Here is a 22926-nt window from a genome sequence, read left to right on the forward strand (position 1 = left end):
CGGCAGGCAGTCAGAGCCATGGGAAAAGGGCAACCAAGACTGATGAGCACATGAAAAAGTTCAGTGATGCAGAGAGGCTACGGCTGGTTCACACACGCCACAGTTAATGAGGGATCCATCACACAACGTGACATCAAGCTCTGTCCTCACAAACACCACAGCCGTGCAAACTATTGCCTACCTGAGGAAATGTCACACAACTAACCCTTACCTTTCAACTAACCTTTACCACTTAACTGACATTTACCATTAAACCAACCCATACCACTACACAAATCCTTTACCACTAAACCAACCCATACCATTGACCCAACTGTTACCACTTAACCAATCTTTATCAATTAACCAACCTGTACTACTACATTAATCCAGACCACTGAACCATTGTTAACACTAAATCAATCTATACCACAAATTCAACCTATACCACTAAACAAACTCATGCTATTAAATATATCCCACTAAACCAACCCACACCTGTAAACCAACCTAAACAATTACACCAATCCATTCCTTTTAACATCCACATACAACTAGAACAACTAATACCAATAAACCAACACATACTGTGAGTATGACATGGTCCAATAGGCACAGAGGTAAAGATAAGTCAGCCTATATTACAAGCCCTTCATCTATTCTATACCTTTAGCTAAATCATTCTGTAACAATGTGGATATGGAGAAGACTCAAGAGACAGCAGACTGCGAAGAGCCCTACTGTAGAGTGGACCTTGAGATCCTTACCATGGCCTCCTCGGGTGAGGAATGGCATCCTGTTGATAGCGATAGGCACGGTGCCATGCTTATTGTGGAAATGGTGGACATGATGCGTGGTGCTTAAGCTGGAAGACACACGGGCAGTCCCCGCCTGGGTGGGCAGTGCAGCCAGCAAGGCTAATGACAACGCCAGCCTCCACCAGCAACCAAGGCCTGTCCAACCTGAACCCTGGCCCACCTCAGGGCCTCCCGCTGGGAGTCTGCTCCGCGCCACCATCACCTCCAGATGGACGCAGGGCCCCGCGAGGGCCACACTCAATCCCAACCCACGAAGACAGGACATCTCAGCGGGCCGCAAAGCTTGTCACTTCCATAATCCCGGGGACTGGGTGATGTTAAGACGGAGGGTATGACCAGGTGGTTGAAGGTAACCACTGATGAGCACACGGGTTCTCCAGTAAGTGAAACAAAAGACCAAATCCAGTTGGTGATTCTGATGATGAAATCCCAGAGTAAGAATCCTATTTCTGTTCGTTCAAAACATGTCGAGATGTGTTGAAATGTTTGTTGGACTGAGAAGTAAATGCCAAGGCGTGGTGTGCAGTCATCCCACGAGAAGATCTACAAAAAGTAAGCCTCCAGGTTCCAAAATGGCTGTCAAAAGGCATTTAGATGACACAATGCTAAATCCATGAGTGGTTTAGAACTAGACATTTCAGTTATGGAACTCTGATAAAAGAATGCGGAGCTGAAAGCTCCGGGTGCCGTTAGCCCAAGGAGGAGGCTCCTCTCACCCACAAACCGGGTGGAGGGGAGGGCAAAAGGGACGACTACCCCCTAAGACGACAGCCCCTTCACCGCAGAAGAGCAGATAAGACACCTCCCCACGAGAAACCGGATCATTTCATTAAGAAGCTGATGGAGGGAGATTTAGAACCCAGCTCTCGTTTCTCTCTAGCCAGAGGAGAGAGGGAGAGAGAAACGGGGGGGAGAGAGAAGGGGAGGGATATCTGCAGCGGCGCGGTAAAAAAAAAAAAAAAAAAAAAGAGAGAAAAATCCAGAAGATAAATAAATAAATATTCCAGTGACTTCTCATGCGCTCGCACAGACGCCGCAAACCTCTCTGAATGGCCACCTCTGCCACAGTGGGAGCACCACGAGACAAACCAGTGGACGTGGGATGGCAGGCAGGCAGTCAGCTCTCCAGAAGCAGAATTCCAGCCCCTCTCACCCACCTCCTGCTTCCCAAGTCCCTATCGCTGCATCCCCATCACCCGCTACTGCTGCGTTCTCATTCCGCTCTCCCTTCCTTCCGCCTTCTCCGGTCCGCTTCCCAACAAATGCAGCTGGCGTCCTGCAGATACTCAACCTAATATTCCATGTAGCTGGACGTGGACAGTGGCAGTAAATACCCTCCTGTGATGACTCTATGGTCAGGCTGTAGAGACGCCGACCGGTTGCTGCCGCCGCGGTATTCGGGCTAATTAAAACTGGAGCAGCGGCTTGAGCATCGAGTCCCTGAATCGCAGACGGCTGAAAAACCCGGGGCAGCCTGGGATCAGAAATAACAGCCTGGGCTGGTCGCTACGAGCACACCGACGAGGAAACGCAGAGCCGCAACCTCTGAAGGCATAGTCAGAGACTGTGATAGAGCGAGGCACAGCCGTGTGTCTGTGTGCGCGCGCGTGTGTGTGTGCGTCTGAGTGTGTGTGTGCTAGCAGGAGAGAGAGGGAGAGAGGGAGACGGTGCGGGGTGTGGGAGCGGGGGGAGAGCAGGCAGCCACAGTGCAAAGAAACACACAGAAGCCAGAAAATGGGTTGTGTGAGAATACACATCCCAAGCTACTGATTCACGGCCAAATGACAGACACCCAGCTATAGAAAAGCAGGACCAGCTGTCAAAACCGCTACATTGGGAGGACAAAGGTGCTATTGGACTTGGGATAAAAAGAGTTTAAAGAGGCCCTGGATTGATTAAAGACACAGAGTCAAGCAATACATGGACGCAAGAGATGCAGGTAATACCGCCCATGGCCAAGAAAGCAACGGCTGGTCCTTGTTTCAACTGAATAATTTAGTTCCAGTGAGAATTCAATGACGAGTGTCGCCCTCTCTCTCTCATGCCTTACCACATGTATCCATTCCTTAACTACAGGGTGTCCAGGCACTCTGCCCAGAGGCGACTAAAACGAACTCTGGTGATTAAATCACATCACTTTCTTATTCTATAAATCACATTTTAAGGATGATTTTTCACGTCGATTAATGTTCATTGGAGTCTTTCTCTGAGATAATTAACATAGCAGCATATAAAAAGCCTGATTTCTTAACATAATAAGCGTTGACAAAGCGGTTCAGGTTTCTTGGAGCAATAGCGTTTTGAGAATTTTACACTTTGTGAACAAGGTCTTCCAAGTTATTTTTGCGGGTCACACAAAATAAATCAGCTAGACACGCTGAATTAAATATAACGGCCTTTGCAAATAAAATGCTTGGTATATGCTCAGTTCTCTGTTTACATTTTATGACATTTTATGTCTTGAGGATTTCAGAAGAATGTCAGAGCCGTGAACTGTAAAGACAAGCGAACGTGAAGCTATGAGATCTTCATGATAGTAGCGTTAATATACAGTATTTAATTTCCATTCGGGGTATAAACTCAGGTGCCTATAGGTGCAATGCATTTCTGATTAATTCAATTTAGGACAACTTTGTTCATGATCAGTCCTTTTGGATACAATTCTCCAGATTTTTAACCGCCTTTATTTCTGGCCTCCACTGGTTTACATAGACACATTTTGTCCATTAACAAATTATGATGGAAGCATGAGGTTTGGGAACATAGGTTTTCTTAGAGGATTACCTGTACAATTAAAGGAGCATTGCGATCACATGATAAACCCTTTGAAATGGCTACTCCAAAAACACTGCTTATAAAAAAGTGTCTTGTGTAAAAGCGACATCCACCCATCTCACATATTCTTTTACTAATCACTTCCCTGTCAAAATTCAGGAGTTGGGGAAGGGGATGCGCTGCTCTCAGATTGGCTAGAATCAGATCACTCTTATTTTGTCTTCTCAACCAATGATTCGTTTGCAATGTAGTAATCGTAACTGGAAAGAGATTTCAAAGGGATGGTCATGTTCCAGAGAGTTCCTTTAACATTCCCACGAGTCAACAAACTGAACTGCTTCTGTTAATCTTTTACTCTTTCCACTTTATCCACATCTCAGTGTATCCATTTTTAGTATGTGTTGCACCTATACTAAACTTACACACTTACACGCATAGCTATTGAATGACGTTCCCATCTGGCTCCAGTAAGGGTTGAAAGGGCAACTTGTGATGGATAGAACCAAGAGATAGAGATATAGAGACAATGAAAAGGTTCAAGAGGGTGAGAGAGATGCCAGAAGATTCAAGTGATTGGATGATCAGGGGAGAGGGAGATAGAGGGGGAGTGGAACGGAGTGTGGGCGAGAAGAGCGAGAAAAGGAGAGGGAGGGAGAGAGGGAGGGAGAGGAAACGCAGCTATATCCGATAAATCATGGTTGATAGAGATCTCAGCTGGGATTGCCTGGTCGGCTGAAAGGACACGCATGGAAAAAAGAACAGAGCTGAGCAGAGCCAGCACCACCTCTCATGGTGACAGCAAGGCAGAGGTAGGACATTACTCAGGCAAGAGAGGGCAAGAAAAAGGAGGGAGAAAGAAAGAGAAAGAATAGAGACGGTGGGATCGGAAGAGAGAAAAGGGGTGGGAGGGAGACAGAGAAAGGGAAGGTGAAGAGTTCTGGCTGTGACAAAAGAGCTGGGCCGAAGTGAGAGAATGGGCCAGTTGTACTGACATGACTACAGACTGCCTGTGAACAATGCTGAGCATGGCAAGTAGGCACACTCAGCCAGCCAATTCCAACGCATTAAAAAGAAGTCTCCAAATAATATAAAGCTCCCAGACGAGTTCGGTTTGACCTTGGGTGGGTACATCTGACTGTCTGAACCAACCTGAGCCCATGGAGCTTTTTATGTGGTTACTGGGCAGGCAGAGGGGCTCCATTAACCCGCTATCTGCTGCGAGACACCTGAGCGGCCAGCAAAAGGCAGCGTCGTCCCTGATGCAGATATAAATACGGAGCTGCAACGACAGGCATGAAGGATAATCCTCAAAAGACGTCAAACGAAAGGCTTCAACATTTTCCAAAGCTCAACACAATGTCGACATTTTAAAGCTACAGGTTGAATTCTGAAAGAAATATGAACTCGATAATTGGGAGTACAGTATATTAAATCAATGATCACAATATTCTCTAATAAATCACACACTACACACACAAGAAATGCACATAATAACCCTGTCCAATAAGTGGAAGAACTTGTAGGCGAAAAGGGTATTTTAATAAGAGGGTCGCTTTGACGGTGAAGATTTATAGAGGATGACTTGTATTGTCAAGTCTCTCAGTATTGGATACATCTTTCCAGGCAGTGATGATATCTTCATGAGGGCTGTCTGGGATGAAAGGCTGGCATTAATCAATTTGCCAGCTCCAGGGTTGCTCAACATGATAAAAATGACGCTATCTGGACGACACAGGGGGTGGTTGTGGGAAAGTGATGATTTTAACCGTCTGTCTTCACTGCCGGGGCGTCCTTCCTATTATTTCAATATTCTGATGCCACTGAATAAGTAGGCTAGCCTCTCTTGCCTAGTGGCACCTGTAATACAAACTGGTGTATTGTAAGTGAAAACACCCGTCAAGTCTTCACTACACCATCCGAGCACCAAGAGCTCATTTGCAAATGTTCTTCAATTCTGTGTTCAATATATGTATGGAATGCAACCAAGGAAGCAAATGAACATTCTACTGCTTTATGTTAAATCATTAGCTACATTCCAAGGTCCACACCCTACAATTCCTTTGTTAGAGGGTAATATGTGGTATTTTTGCAGAGTGAAAGGTTGTGCGAGCGCAGACTTTAAAAGATTGTGTAGTGATTTCCTGGCTTAAGAAACTTAAATATGCAATACAGGCTTTTGGGGGGATTTGTTGGGGGAGACAGTTTTTACCCAGACACTGAGGCTAGCCTCGGGTGAACGTAGCCGGATTAATCATGGCACTTTCAGATTAATTACCCATAATGCCAACCTCCTCTGAAATAAATGGCCTGCAGTTGAAATATCCATTTGATTTCATTAAACTTAAAGCGACAGCACCTCAAATAGGTCTGGCTTGGAGACAGGAAGGGAAGGAGAGTTGCTAGAATCCAATACACAGAGCAGGGAGAGACACATGTCTAATATTTAATGTTTAGCTTGCATCGGGTGGTGAATATTAAAGGGGCACTAGAATTATCAGCATTGTAACATCAGAACATTTCCATAATAAACTGTATCTGCAGTAATAGTGGGACGTGTTTCACAACATTTATTCTCCAGTAATACATGCCAAAACAACTCTCAAATGCAGAGTCTCTATTACTCAATAGAAAATAGAGCAGTTTCTGTTGTCAAATGAAAAAGCTGCACTCTTTCTCTCCTCCCCTGAGAGAATTTGTGTTCAAATTCATAATAGAATAAACACACTTGATTATATAATGTAATAGCATCTCGTGTAACGTAACATATCATCCCAATCAAAATTCCTATAAAATCTTAAATTATAGAAAAATATTTTTTTTCCTGCTTTTGTAAGTTGGTCGTAACTTGGGTGGATATTAGGTTTCTGTTGTCAATTTCCATTTATATCTGCCTATGTAAAGAAATCGAGTATCCAACAAAATTCCATTACAAAACGCATTTCACCTAGATGATTTGAGGAGAGTTGAATGCAAACTGTTGTTGCTGCAAATCACCTAGTATTCACACAGAATAAATTCTCCATACTGATCCTTTCAAAACACAAAAAACAGTTGTTCTTCTCACTCTGTGTACTATAGTTTAAAAACCAAACATCAATCTGCTGTAACCTTTAGTCCTCCATTTGCCACCCGCATCAGTTCTGCCTACTGTAATAGTAATTCAGTGAAAAACACAAAAATGACACAACGACATAAGGGGATTGACCTTTCCATTTTGCTGTGGGCTCAAGAGACATGAATCCACGTTACTTTCATCATTTCTTCTTACTATTGTGCTTTCAACTAAGAGATGTTGATGTATGACACTTGACAGGCTTCCACTCTGTTACTGCTCTAGATCTACCGGTTATATCATGGTCAAACAGAGGTCTTGATTTCTGGTAGAACTGATAAGTGGTAAAACATATTCGCCCGGACCCATCACTTGTGCGTGACTGGTCGGTACACAATTGGTATTATCTTACAACGAAAGAGAACATTGTTGGTAGATAGTCAGAGTTGATGAGAAACTCCAGGGTCATACTATGGCAGAGCAGTAAAGGCACTCAGAGGGTCCATGCTACAGACCTGCTGCAAACAGCCAAAAGCTACAGCCAAATTAGGCTGCCTGGGTAAAATAATGCTTTCCAACAGCTTGTTAGAGAATGAGAAGTGATCATATTGATTGCATTTTAATGGCAGTGGGCAGTGGCTGCTACAAAACAATGCACGCACTACACAAGACAAAATGGCTTCTCTACAGCTCCCAACCTGGATGCCTAGAACACATCTACCAGGCAACACCGAAGCAACGCGCTGATCAGCTAACAACTGATATATTGAGCTAACAACTGGAACTATGCACTGTTCCCTGCTGTTTACAATCATCCAGCGTCATTTCCGTCCCAAAGAAAAGATCGTCAGCTCTCATCTCAGTCTCTTTTAAATGTGAGGTGCCCCTACTTGAAACCCTGCAGTTGGCTTACAGGAGCCGAGGGGTCTCCAGAAGATGTCAACACGTTTCGCAGACTTCAGCTCTGCGTCCATCATCATCATCCCAAAACTACTACAAGACAAAGTCTCCTAGCTGTATGTATGTGACATCACCTGTCAGTGGACTGTCGACTCCCTGACCAACAAGAAGCAGCGTGCTAAAGTGGGGAAACTCCTGTCAGACTCTCTGTCTTTTAGCAAAGAAGTGCCACAGGGTTGCATGCCCAGTCCTTTGTACACACAGTTCATCCTCGCATTCTCATTCACTGTGTGGTTCGGGAATGCTCAGTCCAAGTGCGAACTTGAAACAGATTATCAGGCTGTTGTCTTCCATCAGTCCTCCATTGAGGTGCTGCATGACTCTAGGGAAAGGAAGAGTGCGGGACGGATCATTATCGACTCTTTCTGCCCCTTATTCCAAACAGCCTTCTCTGGCAATCGTTTCAGGTCAATTGCAACTTAAGCCCCCCCACTATCTGCACAGATTCACCCCTCGTCCAATGACTCTCACCAAACTGCCACCTGGTTCATGATGATCATGAGATTCGTGGACAAAGCACTTTACAATATGATCCTAAAACTGCATATTCCTCTCTAATAATATTTCACACATGCACCTGACAAATACAGTGCCTTCAGAAAGTAATCAGACCCCATCGCTTTTCTCCACATTTTGCTGTGTTATAGACCTAGTTGATAAAAGATCTGCGATTTTCAGGTCTCCCTACAAATGTTCAATGTGTTTCAAATCTGGGATTGATGAAGTGCTGCAGAGATGGTTGTCCTTTTGGCACGTTCTCCAACCTCTGTAGAGAAGCTCTGAAGCTCTGTTACAGGGACAGGGGTTTGTTCCCCTCCCTGACTCAAGGCTTTTTTTCCTGGTGTTTGGTGGTTCCAAATTATTTCAATTTCACAAATGGAGCCCACGGTTCTATTGGGAACTTTCACATTTTTGGATCACCTTTCACAGATTATTTCTAATGGGCAGTATGCATCTGAGCTCAATTTGGAGTGTTTTAGCAAAGGGTCTGAATACTTATGTACATGAGATATTTTAGTTTTTCAATGTTCAATAAATTGGCACACATTACAAAAAAACTATCATTATTGGATATTGTGTGTAAAAATATATATATTATTATAAATTAAGTCAATATACTATAGACCTCTATTGTTAAAAGTAGACTTCACAGCAAAATGTGGATTTGTGGTACGTCTATCTTTTTATACAATGTATATGATTAGTTTGTATAAATCTGTTAACCTTGAATCTGTTAATCTGTTAAATCCCATGCACGTAAATGCGTTTGGCAAATCAAGGTGATTCTGAACCTGTGAAGGCCCACCTGTGCTGAATATGTCTCCTGAAAAAAGTATTCAATAGTATAGTATGTATAAAAGTCAGAGGAGCATATTGACTCAAAGTTACCACTTTCTCCCAGAATAATAAGACCCGGTTATGGGAGGTTGCAGTCAATTATGGAGCCAATTGGTATAAAAGGTATAAAAGGTATAATGTGCGTGTGATGAACAAGGTAAAAACGGTCCTAGTTCAAATTGAAGCCGAGCTGAGGAGCGCCAGACAGGCCTGGTACTGTGCGGGCAGACAGGCCTGGTACTGGGCGGGCAGACAGGCCTGGTAGTGGGCGGGCAGACAGGCCTGGTACTGGGCGGGCAGACAGGCCTGGTACTGGGCGGGCAGACAGGCCTGGTACTGGGCGGGCAGACAGGCCTGGTACTGGGCGGGCAGACAGGCCTGGTACTGGGCGGGCAGACAGGCCTGGTAATGTGCGGGCAGACAGGCAGGTAGAGTTTGCGTGTCCCGGGGTAGGCCTGTCACCTTGGCTCAGCAGCCACCAGTGCGGATGGGTGAATCAGGTGGAGGGCTCAGGGGGCTGAAGGAAGCCTATTGGTGGCAGGCTGAAGTGAAGGAGAAGAGACAGTCAGGTTGGTCGTGGGCACTGGTGCTCGGGGGTAGGCACAAAATAACACAGGTCTATAGAGAGCAGGAATAGACCCGTCACCGAGGTCAGATACAAGGCTTATGTTTGTCCTGTTTATCTCAGACACATGCACAAACACACACACAGTGGAAATGATTCATAGTGACCCTTAAGAAACTATGATGAAGTGCTTTGCTCAAGGACAGACCAACGGATCCCCTACTTATAACCAGCAACTGTTCTTGTAAAGTGCTCTAAGAGCTACCTACTGTCTTAGAAGTCCTTCAGCAATTGGTATTTTGCAATATTTTCCAATGTGTTCATTTATCGCTCTCTCTGGGCCTCATTCACCAACCATTCTTAAGAAGTTCTTGTCTATCCTGAAGCTATCCTCTTTTGCGTCCGTCCGTCCATCCATCTGGTCCGTCAGTCGCTCGCTCACTCACTCACTAAGAGACATTTGCTCTTCTAGGCCAGCTCCGCTTACACCAGGGGTGTCAAACCAGTTCCATGGAGGGCCGAGTGTCTACAGGTTTTTGGTTTTTCCAATAAATTGTTTCCCAGTTCAGACCTAAAAACAACCAGGTGAGGGTAGAAACTAACCAATTAGTGACCTAATTAGTCAATCAATCACAAGGTGAGAGCGAAAACCAGCAGACACTAGGCCCTCCGTGGAACTGGTTTGACACCACTGGCTTACACGTTCCACCAGAAATAGTAGACCATCCAGGAACTTCTGACATACTATTTTCAGCGTACTATGATTTGGGACATACTAATATTCTTCCATATTTATCTGGCATACTACATAATACGCAAGTATGTGATTTGAAATTGGGCCACTATATGGGATTTCTGTGCCCACGGCCCTGCTGAATCATGCCCTTCTATGGGGACTGGCGGGGCGTTTACCTATGCTAATTAGGAACAACTGCCACGCACTTTCAAAATACGAGGACAATAGGATTAATCATTATAAGAACATATGTACGAACAATTCTGCGGTTAAAGGACACATTTCTTAGGACCTTTCTGAAGACAAAATTTAAGAAGAAGATTAAGAAGATATTGGTGAATGAGTTTAATCTGTTTTTAATCATTTAGTCTACTTTTTTCTACACAGAACAGAATTTGAAATAAATCTCTGCCAAAAACGGTCCTACCCTGGTGGAGGACGATACTTGGCTGCCTATAGCCTATCGCTTACCTACAATACTCAGTGGTGAGAAATAGGGACCTCTATTTTAAGTAATCAAAGAAGAGTAGAAGACTACAGTCTCTAACATTAGCATTGAGATTCAGAGAAGATTTTGAGGCTTTGTCAAATATCTTGTGGAAATAGACTAGCTTAGCCTATATGCAAATATTGTACCATGCCAGCGGTTTCACTAAAAGCTCATGTTGATGGCCCTTGAGGTCAGGTAAACGTATGCAACTGCAGATTGACTAAAAAGAAAATGTTATGGTTTAAATCTCTTCGATAAAAGAGTACCATACGCATGCTCAGAGAGGTCTGTGAGCAATCTGTCATGGAAGATCACTAATGACAGAGGTGAGTGACATGTCAAAAAGCTCAAATTTTTCAAGCAGCTGCAGTTATATTTTTATTTTCAGAATTCTGTCACTGAGGGGAAACATTCTGCTTTCAAAGAAAAATATATTAATTCTGAAATGCATTATACTCTCAACATTGTCTTAGTTTTTATTGAATGGACTTAAGCTGTTCTCTCAGGGAAGAAATATAATAGTAAATTATTGATTTATGTTGGCAATAAAAATCTGAATACACGCAGTTCAGTCTAAATACAATTAAGACACAAAAGATAACTATACAAAAAGATACATTCTTAACGGGATATTCCATTTAAATGTATTTTCCCTTTTTATACATACTTTTCATATTGTAGCATCACATATGGATATTGTTTTATTTTTGTCAAAGTTCTATTCCTGCTATTTTATGGACTTGCCAAAAAGCACACAGCAATGTTGGTCCAAAAAGTGACCACAAGAAATTCTGCAGTGAAACATTTCTTTGTGGGGCAGCCAAAGATGTTTTGCAATGGTATTTTGACTGAAAAAAGTATTTGATATTACAAAACTACAAGCAAATGCAAAATTATGTTTAACATAAAAACACTGAATATCCCTTTAAGATTTAAATGAATATCTAAGAGTCCCACTAAAAAAGACATGAGAAGTAAATGTAAATGATCTACATTTTGGCTGCTAGACATGATGGATAGTATGAATTATTCAATGGTGTTTTATATAAAGTGTTATGAATATATCATAATCTACAGTGAGACTGTACCTGTAGTGGAATACATGATTCAGTATAGAATAACAGTGTAATTCAATGTGGTGAAAATGTAGAAAACCATTTTATTATTCATTGGAAAGAAGAAATGGAGAGGGAACAATCCATCAATATGAATCAGTAGAGGAGAAAAAAAATATAACGAGAGTTTCTTTTTGCTGAGCGAGCAGAGAGTGAGTTGCTCATGTACAATGACCAGCAGCGTCTGAGTCTTAGAGAGAGAGAGAGAGAGAGAGAGAGAGAGAGAGAAATAAAGTCATGGAGAGAATGAAGAGAGGCCACTAATGATCAAGTTTCAAAAAGGGTCCACACAAATCATAATAATAATTCAATTTATCAAGACATGCAACACTATACAATTTAAATTCTAAATGCATGCAGACAGAAGACGACAACAATACAATCTAACTTGATACAGTGCAAACATTCTCAAAAATATGATTCTGAATCAAATCAGAACAGTTTTCTAGAATCCAGTACTAAACCAATGCTGAGTGAATTCCAGTACCTAAATGGTGAGGCAGTAGCAGAGGCCTGTGGCTCATTATGTTGTTATGGGTCCATTCAGTGAAAAAGCCAGGCTGTTAAAGTGATTTAATGGGACGGCTTGGCAGAGGTGAAAGGAAACGATGCCATTCCACACCACCACTGCCACTATGTATGACTCCACTTGGCCCACTATACCTCCATTCACATACTACAGTGTTATTACTGGCCTGACTGGCAAATAGCTACCGAATACATACTGTATAGCATACTGTTTTCAGACATAACGTATTCAAACATATAGTGTTGAGATTGTTTTCAGACATACCGTATTCACACATACTGCATTCAGACTGTTTTCAGACATACCGTATTCACATAGTGTATTCAGACTACTTAGAAATCATACAATGTGATTTTCTGGATTTTTGTTTTAGATTCCGTCACTCACAGTTGAAGAGTACCTATGATAAAATTACAGACCTCTACATGCTTTATAAGTGGGAAAACCTGCAAAATCGGCAGTGTATCAAATACTTGTTCTCCCCACTGTATGTGTGTCAGTTCAATTCCCATTGAACCTGAACAAATTCGGAAGGATACAGGTGATTGTTTTTTCTCACTAAAATCCCACTCATAAAATGAAAAGCTGATATGCTCATCATCTGACTCATTGTGCTGCAGACCATCAAATGCTTTCTCAGCCCAGAAAAACGTGTGACAATGTTCTAGCTGCTAGTTTTAGCATCTACTGCACAATGATAAAAGCTGCTCAAGATCAATCCTGGCCATGTGTGGGGCCGAGGTAACTAGAGAATTGGCACGTGAGATAATGATCAATATCAAGGAATGACCTGCTCTCCAATTGGACAGGAGCAGTGGGGGGCACTGACACAACAGGCAAGAGTCACAGATAACACAGAGATAGTGACAAGATGCAAATTAGCCTCCCTGGTTCCACCGATAAACCCCACTCACATGACTAAATAGAAAAAAAAAGAAAGGGAGCAGGATGATTTAAAATTAGTGGGAAATAACTGTGTTGCTGCTTCCCTTTGTCTTCAGTGAAGGAGAAACAGACACAGATTTTCAATGCCGGAAATCAGTCATATAGTTGTGACGGGCAGGGTGTACCAGGTAAAAAAAAGTGCAGTAGCAACTCCCATAACCTGCTCTCTATCTATCTAGACTGATAGATCACATGGCCCCTTTACTCCTTTTGCAAAAAGAGATTGCAAACCTCTTGACTGGCAGCTTGAGGGTAGCAATCAAATGTGTCTGAATGCTTTTCTGAATGAAAGCTGTTTGTAGTTTGGTATTTCACCATTTTCACTCAAACCAAGAGAGCCACAGGGAATGTGTTGTTAAAAGGTTTCAACTTGGGCTAAAATGCTCTGTAGTTAGGGTTTTAGTCAGGCCTCTGTAGGAACGGGTGCTCTGAGCTACAGAGGAAAACATGTCGGTCAATAAAAGACAAGGCCAATTTAGCAGCATGCCAAAAAGTCAATGGTGCTAAAGTACGAGCCTCAAAAGGAAAAACCCTTGAATATGAGATAAATACGACAGTCAGGGAATTTCTAATGCAGAAAAAACAAATATTTCATCTCGTGTCTCCTGCAGCCACTTTCAATTTTGTCAACATCTGTCAACTGAAACATTTTAATGTCAAAATGGAGTTATTTTGGATGACTGGTTTCCAATCACTACTTCATTACCACACGGGAAGCAGATTTCTTCTTTATTGTCCATCAATAGTAATTTAAACATGATTATGTCCCTGAGCCATTCTATGCCTTTCAATAAGATCATCTCGCTAACAAGAAGAAAAGCTTCTACATGCTGAAATATGTAATTTTTAGGGGTATTTTCATGCTTTGTCGGACAGGTACGTTGTGAAAGATGGAGAGTGTTTTTGATGAAAGTGCACTGGGACGGATTCGAACCCACGTCGCAGCAGTAACATATGCATCGGAGGCAGCGGCTCCAAATGAATTCCACAGAAGATAGCATCTATGACAAGTACAGACAAACACATAAGAGAACATGCATGATGGCAGTCTGGACTATAATGCAGTAGAAAGGCCTGCTGGGTGGCGGGGACCAGGGGCGGCTGGGCAACAGAGAGGCCAGGGTCCATTATGCTTATCCTGGCCAGTTTCAGTAACTTATGCCCGGAGCCATTCCTTTCCATTGTCTGATCACACTACAGCCACTGTCAGGCTTCAACTCACAATGGGTGCAATTTAAGATAAGGGATTTCATGGACAATTGAGCCCTTTCTCTGAAGTTGATCTGAAAACAACACTGACATATTTGTGCAGGGAACAATGCCTCACAATCACACGTATGGACAGTAAATATACAGTACCAGACGAAAGCTTGGACACACCCGTTCACTTGAATGATACGTAAAGACACCAACCGTTATTAAAATGTTAGAAGCATGTAAAGCCAAATATCCAAAAAGAACAGTACGAAAACAGTGAAGTCAAGATGTAATGACTCTCTTCATGAAATTGAGCCAAAGTGAATGCAAAAAAAGAACAAATTATTTTGGCCTTAAACATAAGCGGGAGTTGAATGCTTTCATTACAACACAATCATTTCTCAAACACAAAACATTTTATTGAGTAGTACAATTTATTCTACAAAACACAGGTTTTAAAATATATTGGCCAATATACTGTAAAGCCTGGAGTGGATAATAGCACTGAGCCACCTTCCTGTGAAGCCTAGTAAGGTTGGCACACTTTCTGTGTTGATTTTGATGTAGATTTGTCTTGCTGAAAGGTGAATCCATGGCCAATTATCGCTCATTATTTCAACCACTATACGAAACGGTTGATTTCTAACAGCATTAAACGAAGGAATGACGACGATGAAGTCATGGCTAAAAGCACTCTGTCACAAGATAACCCCAAGTAAAATAAAAGATGATAAATGATATACTCAATGAGACATAGAAACCTACATTTTCAAAATCAACCATTTTTAATGCTACACAAAGCAAAACCGAGCGCCTTTCGCTGGAAATACAAAGACACTTTTGATAGGTACTGACCACTGCAGACTGGGAACACCCCACAATGGCTGCAGTTTTGAAGATGCTCTGACCCAGTCGTCTAGTCATTACAATTTGGCTCTTGTCAAAGTCGCTCTGATCCTTACCCATTTCTCCTGCTTCTAACACATCAACTTTGAGGACAGAATATTCACTTAATGTTTAATATCTCCCACCCTCTGACAGGCGCCATGATAACAAGATTATCTGTTATTCACTTCACCTGTCAGTGGTCATAATGTTATGGCTGATCTGTGTACAGGTGTTGGTTATATAATTAGAATATCATAAAAAAGTTGATTTATTTCAGTAATTCCATTCAAAAAGTGAAACTTGTATATTATATTCATTCATTGCACACAAACTGATATATTTTAAATGTTTATTTCTTTTAATTGTGATGATTATAACTGACAACTAATGAAAATCCCAAATTCAGTATCTCAGAAAATTTGAATATTACTTAAGACCAATACAAAAAATATATTTGAGAAAAGTATGAGCATGTACAGCACTCAATACTTAGTTGGGGCTCCTTTTGCCTGAATTACTGCAGCAAGGCGGGGTGGCATGGAGTCGATCAGTCTGTGGCACTGCTCAGGTGTTATGAGCCCAGGTTGCTCTGATAGTGGCCTTCAGCTCTTCTGCATTGTTGGGTCAGGCATATCGCATCTTCCTCTTCACAATACCCCATAGATTTTCTATAGGGTTAAGGTCAGGCGAGTTTGCTGGCCAATTAAGAACAGGGATACCATGGTCCTTAAACCAGGTACTGGTAGCTTTGGCACTGTGTGCAGGTGCCAAGTCCTGTTGGAAAATGATATCTGCATCTCCATAAAGTTGGTCAGCAGCAGGAAGCATGAAGTGCTCTAAAACTTCCTGGTAGACAGCTGCGTTGACCTTGGACCTCAGAAAACCCAGTGGACCAACACCAGCAGATGACATGGCACCCCAAACCATCACTGACTGTGGAAACTTTACACTGGACTTCAAGCAACATGGATTCTGTGCCTCTCCTCTCTTCCTCCAGACTCTGGGACCGTGATTTCCAAAGGAAATGCAAAATGTACTTTCATCAGAGAACATAACTGAGCAGCAGTCCAGTCCTTTAGCCCAGGCGAGACGCTTCTGACGCTGTGTCTTGTTCAAGAATGGCTTGACACAAGGAATGCGACAGCTGAAACCCATGTCTTGCATACATCTGTGCGTGGTGGTTCTTGAAGCACTGACTCCAGCTGCAGTCCACTCTTTGTGAATCTCCCCCACATTTTTGAATGGGTTTTGTTTCACAATCCTCTCCAGGGTGCGGTTATCCCTATTGCTTGTATATTTTTTTCTACCACATCTTTTCCTTCCCTTCGCCTCTCTATTAATGTGCTTGGACACAGAGCTCTGTGAACAGCCAGCCTCTTTAGCTATGACCTTTTGTGTCTTGCCCTCATTGTGCAAGGTGTCAATGGTTGTCTTTTGGACAGCTGTCAAGTCAGCAGTATTCCCCATGATTGTGTTGCCTACAGAACTAGACTGAGAGACCATTTAAAGGCCTTTGCAGGTGTTTTAAATTAATTAGCTGATTAGAGTGTGGCACCAGGTGTCTTCAATATTGAACCTTTTCACAATATTCTAATTCTCTGAGATACTGAATTTGGGGTTTTCATTAGTTGTCAGTTATAATCATCAAAATTAAAAGAAAAAAACACTTGAAATATATCAGTCTGTGTGGAATGAATGAATACATTATACAAGTTTCACTTTTTGAATGGAATTACTGAAATAAATCAACTTTTTGATGATATTCTAATTATATGACCAGCACCTGTATATTGAACCATGCCAGAAACCACCAGACACGAGAACGTCACAATATAATATTGATCAACAAGGACTGGGAAAAAAGGACTGATTACACAGGCTAATGAGGGGAACAAAAACAACGAGGGCTCAACACAGGTGAACGACATGGACTAAGGATCTCCAAATAAGCACATGAGACAAAGCAGCAAGGAACCAAAATTAAAACAAGGACTGGAACGATCCCATTCGGCCGGAATTGCTACATTTGAGGAATCTATCCATACATTTTGGTGTCTAAATCCCAAGTGACATCTGATATTTGTCAATTTAAATTAAGTGATAAAACATTTGAAGCAACTTGACTAAAGCCCCACGACAATCTAAAACCTATTTTTCCTATTTTTCTCATGACATTTCCACACTATGAAAGTCAATGAAACACTGAAAAGTTTAACAAGTTTGGGGCTCTTAACCAATGCACGCTGTCACAGGGCTGAGATGAACACAGACACATGATTGTTCATCTGGACTCTACCAGGATTATTGGTAGCCTAGGTAATCATGAACACAAAAGGCTTTGAAATTGTTGTTAATCAGCTTGATGATAGAACTGCAAATATTATATGAATCAAAGCTTTAATTGAGTGAAAATTATAATTATTCAAAAACATGTGTGCCACTGTCACACCTGGGAAATCTTATCAACCAAACCGAATTGATGGATTTCTGAAAATGTCCTTTCAGAATACTGAATTGGTCATGATATCTGGTTTCACTGGGGTATAAATATGAAGTTATACACAGGCCAAACTCCCATTGTCTTCCATCAACATGGGAAAGGCCAGAGAACACAAATGTAATGAGACAAATAGTTGTTGATATTCGCAAATGAAGCAACACACAAAAAAAAAACATATATATATATATATATAGCTGATAAAAAAAATTAAAGCAACTTGAGTTGTGATGAATTTGCCTGGAAGAGAACACGCATATTTTAAAAGATGTTTCAAGCAGCAATTCATTATTTTTTGAGAAATTGGAAAATTGCAGCAGTTGGTTTTTTATTGGGGTCAACAAATCTCCAAAATGATGGTTAGATGTCACATCAATGCAAAACAAGTTATTTGGAAGAGTTTGCTAACTGCCATTGATTGGAACCAGGTTCTATGGTCTGATGTGATGAGAAAAATGGTATCCCACTGTGAAGTATTGTGTGGATTAGTGATGTTGTGGGGCTGTTTTACTTCCCTGGGAACCATGTTAGGATACAATCCAACATCGACTCAATCAAGTACCTGGTGATTTTAATCCCAAATTTGTGTCAGGAGGCCAAAACAGGATTATGGTTGGATCTTCCAGCAGGACAATGATCCAAACAATAACTCCAAATCCACATGTGAGTAGATCACTGACCAAACAGAGTCAAGCTTTGGCAATTGAATCCCCTGACCTAAATCTAATTAAACCTTTAAGGTAAGCTGACAAGGATATTCCACAAGAGAGGACCAAGTACTCTGAGGTACTTCCTCTGGATTCTCCCACCTCAACAAATGTTATAGGAAACTCAATGTTGTTCCTTGGCAAAGGGATAATTTATCTAACTTTCACTCAATTAAAAAAGTTTGAATCAAATGATTTTTCCGATTTCTAGATCAGGCTGATAACACTTATTCACAGGCTTTTTGGGTCATTTTGCCAACAATTTGGAAGGATATTATATAATATCAGGTAATAAAATAATTTACACATGAATCATGTTAATAATTTTTTCTCCAAAATGTCCAGAAAGAATGGTATGCCATTTAAAAGTAATCTAACCATATTTTGCCCATGATTATCTGATAGGCTGTCACAGAATGTGTAGTGGTGGGGAGGAAAGGAACCAGGCGCAGGCAGAGTGTCAGTCCATGTCGTCGTTTTAATAGAAAAGAGCACCGAGCACTGATAACACTTACATAAAACCAAAGGTATACACCAAAACGAAAACACTCACCACGTATGTTACCAACGGAGACCAGGAACAATGACAGACAAGTGAGGGGAGCAGAGGAGAAACATTTAAACACATACTAATGACTTGATTGGGACCTGGTGTGAACTACAACTGGAGACAAGACAAGTGAAGGAGTCCGGTGTGAGTTCATGTTCAACGGGAACCCGAGAAGAGCAGGAGATGACGGAGCTGTCCGTTAGAATTCTAAACTCACAAACGGTAAACTATTTAGAGACTATTTACCGCTTTTTTTAACCCTGTTTTCTGACTTTATCCGCCAACAGCCCACAGCACTTAGCGTTTATAGCCCCACTAGAACCCCCTGGACAGAACTGCAAAGATGCGCTGTTCACATAGCCTACTCATTTGGAGAAATGGACCTCTCGGTTTGTCGATAACGTATTCATGTCTCCAGTAGACAATTTATGTAACCTATAGACTGGCTGTGCAATTTTCATTTTGTACATTTGTAAGACCGTAATAAACAAATCAAAATACTATAGCCTGAGTTCTTAGAAATAATCGTGTGGTTTTCTTTTTTTTGTCATTTTTACATATGATAATACCTTCAATACAAACACATTCTTGTATTCTTCAAATTCATTAAAAAAATTCTGTAATTCATTATTTTTTAGACTATTCTATATAGTCTGATATAAACTGATGCTCAGGCTGGATGGTGATGCTGCCGAGGAGAATGTTTATGCTAATAGGGACGATTTGTATGCTAACGATGTGAAATGGCGTTTGGCTCTGGCAGATACTGGGTGTCTGAAAGGCCTGGCGGTCCTAGTGTTAAAATAAACACATTGACACTGATGGTACAATGTTGTCATAATGGTAAAATGTAGGTGTCATTAAACTCTGACATTAATTGATTTAGTATGGGATGATGTCCGTGCATACATTTAGAGGGTATTTGTTATATATCTAATTATTATACTTTTTTTTCAATATGCTATGGCCAAATGCCAACAAAGTGATTCAACAAAGACCCATATGATGTAATTTGATCATAGTCTGCAAGTCCTCCTGCCACCTCAAAACAACAAGGATGAGTTCAGTTGTAACGCCCGCTGTACCTGCCTCAGCGGTGCCCCGCCTGCCCCGGCACTCCCGTCTCACCGATGTACTAACCGCCGGCTGGTGTCTGCTCGCAGCTACGCCCTTCTCCACACACCTGGTTCCCATCACTCATTTAGAATTTCATTTCAAGTTCCAGTTTGTACCTGTGTTTGTATGAATTGCTGTGTTGTTATGTGTTTTCCTGGGACCAGTGTGGTGCAAATATTTAAAACATGTTACCTGAGAAGCTGTTTACACATCGTTTTTGTTAAGTTTCATTTTTGCCTCTTTTTTCCACTCACAATCCTCACACTTCACATAAATAGATATTGTTTTGTGTTCCCATTTAATAAAAGTCACATTCAGTAAACTGGCAATGAGTCAGAGTATAAACGAGTCAGAGTGCACTTACTGTAGTTCATAATTGCCTGAAATACACAATACATGTGTAATGAGTAAATAATTATTTGATTTATTGAGTGTCATTTCTCTAGTCACTTCACTGTGTATAAAGTCTAAATGACCAATCAGGTCTATTTATCTTTTAATGATTGACATTCATAGGTGGAAGTGATTGTTTCCAAACATCTATCATAGCTGGATGGTGATATCATGCGGTATCAGAGGTGGAAATCTCTGGAGGAAGATGCAGGTGACTGTTGTGACCATTTTAGGAATAGTGAAGTGGTGGACTGTACTACCTGTAGCGTGGGAACCCTACAAGTGTTTTTGACACTTGGACAACAGTTGTCCAACGTCCGTTTCTATGATAAACCCCTGATGTCTGTTTTATCCCTCAACCTATGAACATCTGTTTTGTTCCCTGGCACTGTGCCTTCTGTAGCCAGACTAGACAGCCCTGGCTGGCCTGGCACCGCAGCGGAGCAGCATTGATGTTTCTCAGCCACCGGAGTCTTGGCAAAAGCAGCAGGCCTGAGCCGTGTGCCACTAGAAGAGAGATGAGAGGGGCGTGTCGATTCCCACACATCTGCGATGAAGAGACATGATGAAGAGGCTTGTGGACAGAAAGGAGGGAGGAGCACACCTGGACTCAGGATGGAGCGAGGAGCGGGAGGGGTGCGGGGGTCCGGGGGGGGGGGGAGGGCGAAGGGGTGATGAAATCGACCGCAAAACAATGAATGAAACAACCAGCTGCAATGCACCACCGGGGCACGAACAAACCGTGACGACATGTGCTGTCAAAACCACACATTATCAAACGCACACACGCACTCGCACCGCCAGTGACCCCAGAGTTCCAAGATCTGAGATATCGAAGCACTCCATGGCACATAAAACCTCTCAAAGCCCACCTGGGAATTTACGTTACCTGGAAAAGACAGAGGTGTCAGTAACAATTACAGTAGCTCAGGGGTTTAGTATGCCGACACTTGTGTTTCTTATGACTCATGAGAGCGCTTCACCTCACCTCATCTACCACGGCCATTGATTACTACACCCGGCTTATATTATGTATTAATGCAATTATTACAGCAGGGATCAAAACGTCAGAACAAAGCCTACAATCAATCACTAGAAAGTCTATTCACTTCACGAATCCCCGCGGCAAACTGCCACACACGAACACACGCCTGCGTGCGAACGCAGCCGTGTCGCCGTGGCTGCGCGCACGCTGTTTAACACGTTCACTGACACGTAAACTGTGAGCGGCCGAGTCGGCGAGAAAGTTTTCTATCATTCGCGTGGACAACAGACCAGCCGTATATATACAATGATTGTGCAGGTGCCAATTCGTGTGCGTGTGGCCCTTCCGCGACAAGAACTGAATGTAATCATTCTCTCCATACTGAGCTCCTGCAGTATGGGCCAGGCAGGTCCGGTCCCCTGAGCAGCCGTAGAGGAACAAACGCATTCATCTCAGCTGGAGCAGCTGCGTGGTCTGAGTGCACAATGAAGCTCTCCGCGTTGCCCCGGCAGCACAGGGCACAGAGGGAGGGTTGAGAGGCTACTGCTTGGTATGCTCTCCCTGCTCAGTGCAAGTCCCAAAATATGGACAGGTTGTCACAGCCTGGAGGACACTTTCAGCAATCTACAGCACCCGCCGGAAGCAGACAGGCAGGAGCATTCTTCTCTCTGCCGGACGAGAGACAAGGGGGAGAATTCGATTAAGGGCAGGGGAGGTCGTCGTTGTTACAAACGCTACCGTTCAAAAGTTTGGGGTCGTTTAGACAATTGCTGGCTGTTTGGAAAGAAAGGCACAATTTTTTTGTGCATTAAAATAACATAAAATGTATCAGAAATACTGTTTGTTAATGTAATGTTTGTTAAAATACATTGTTAATGTTGTAAACGACTATTGTAGCTGGAAAAGGCAGATTTTTTATGAAATATCTACATAGGCATAGAGAGGACCATTATCAGCAACCATTACTCCTGTGTTCCGATGGCACGTTGCTTTAACTAATCCAAGTTTATTATGTTAAATAGCTAATTAATCATTAGAAAACATCTTTTGCAATTATGTTAGAACAGAAAACTGTTTTGCTGATTAAAGGAGCAATAAAACTGGCCATTTTCAGACTAGTTAAGTATCTGGAGCATCAGCAATTGTGTGTTTGATTACAGGCTCAAAATAGCCAGAAACAAAGAACTTTGTTCTGAAACTCTTCAGTATATTCTTGTTCTGAGAAATGAAGGCTATTCCATGTGAGAAATTGACAAGAAAATTAAGATATTTTACAGCGCTGTGTAGTACT

At 42.1% G+C, this 22926-nt stretch overlaps 1 protein-coding gene across 14 annotated transcripts in view; it reads right to left on the reverse strand.

Moving 5' to 3' along the window:
• Positions 1-22926, reverse strand: part of nrxn2a (neurexin 2a) — a 240832-nt gene that overhangs the window by 75219 nt on the left and 142687 nt on the right. For 2 of the 14 annotated variants that reach the window (XM_034293182.1, XM_034293181.1), the window contains exon 1: positions 747-2398. The exons of 10 other annotated variants lie outside the window; for them this stretch is intronic. In XM_034293182.1, coding sequence (XP_034149073.1) covers positions 747-1062 — 316 coding nt within the window. In that variant the 5' untranslated portion in view covers positions 1063-2398. Of the gene's footprint in view, positions 1-746; positions 2399-22926 lie in introns of those variants that run through there. 2 more of the 14 variants (XM_010870588.5, XM_010870587.5) reach the window with 1 other exon arrangement.

Source organism: Esox lucius, chromosome 7 (genome assembly GCF_011004845.1).
Source record: "Esox lucius isolate fEsoLuc1 chromosome 7, fEsoLuc1.pri, whole genome shotgun sequence".
NCBI classification, from domain to species: Eukaryota; Metazoa; Chordata; class Actinopteri; order Esociformes; family Esocidae; genus Esox; species Esox lucius.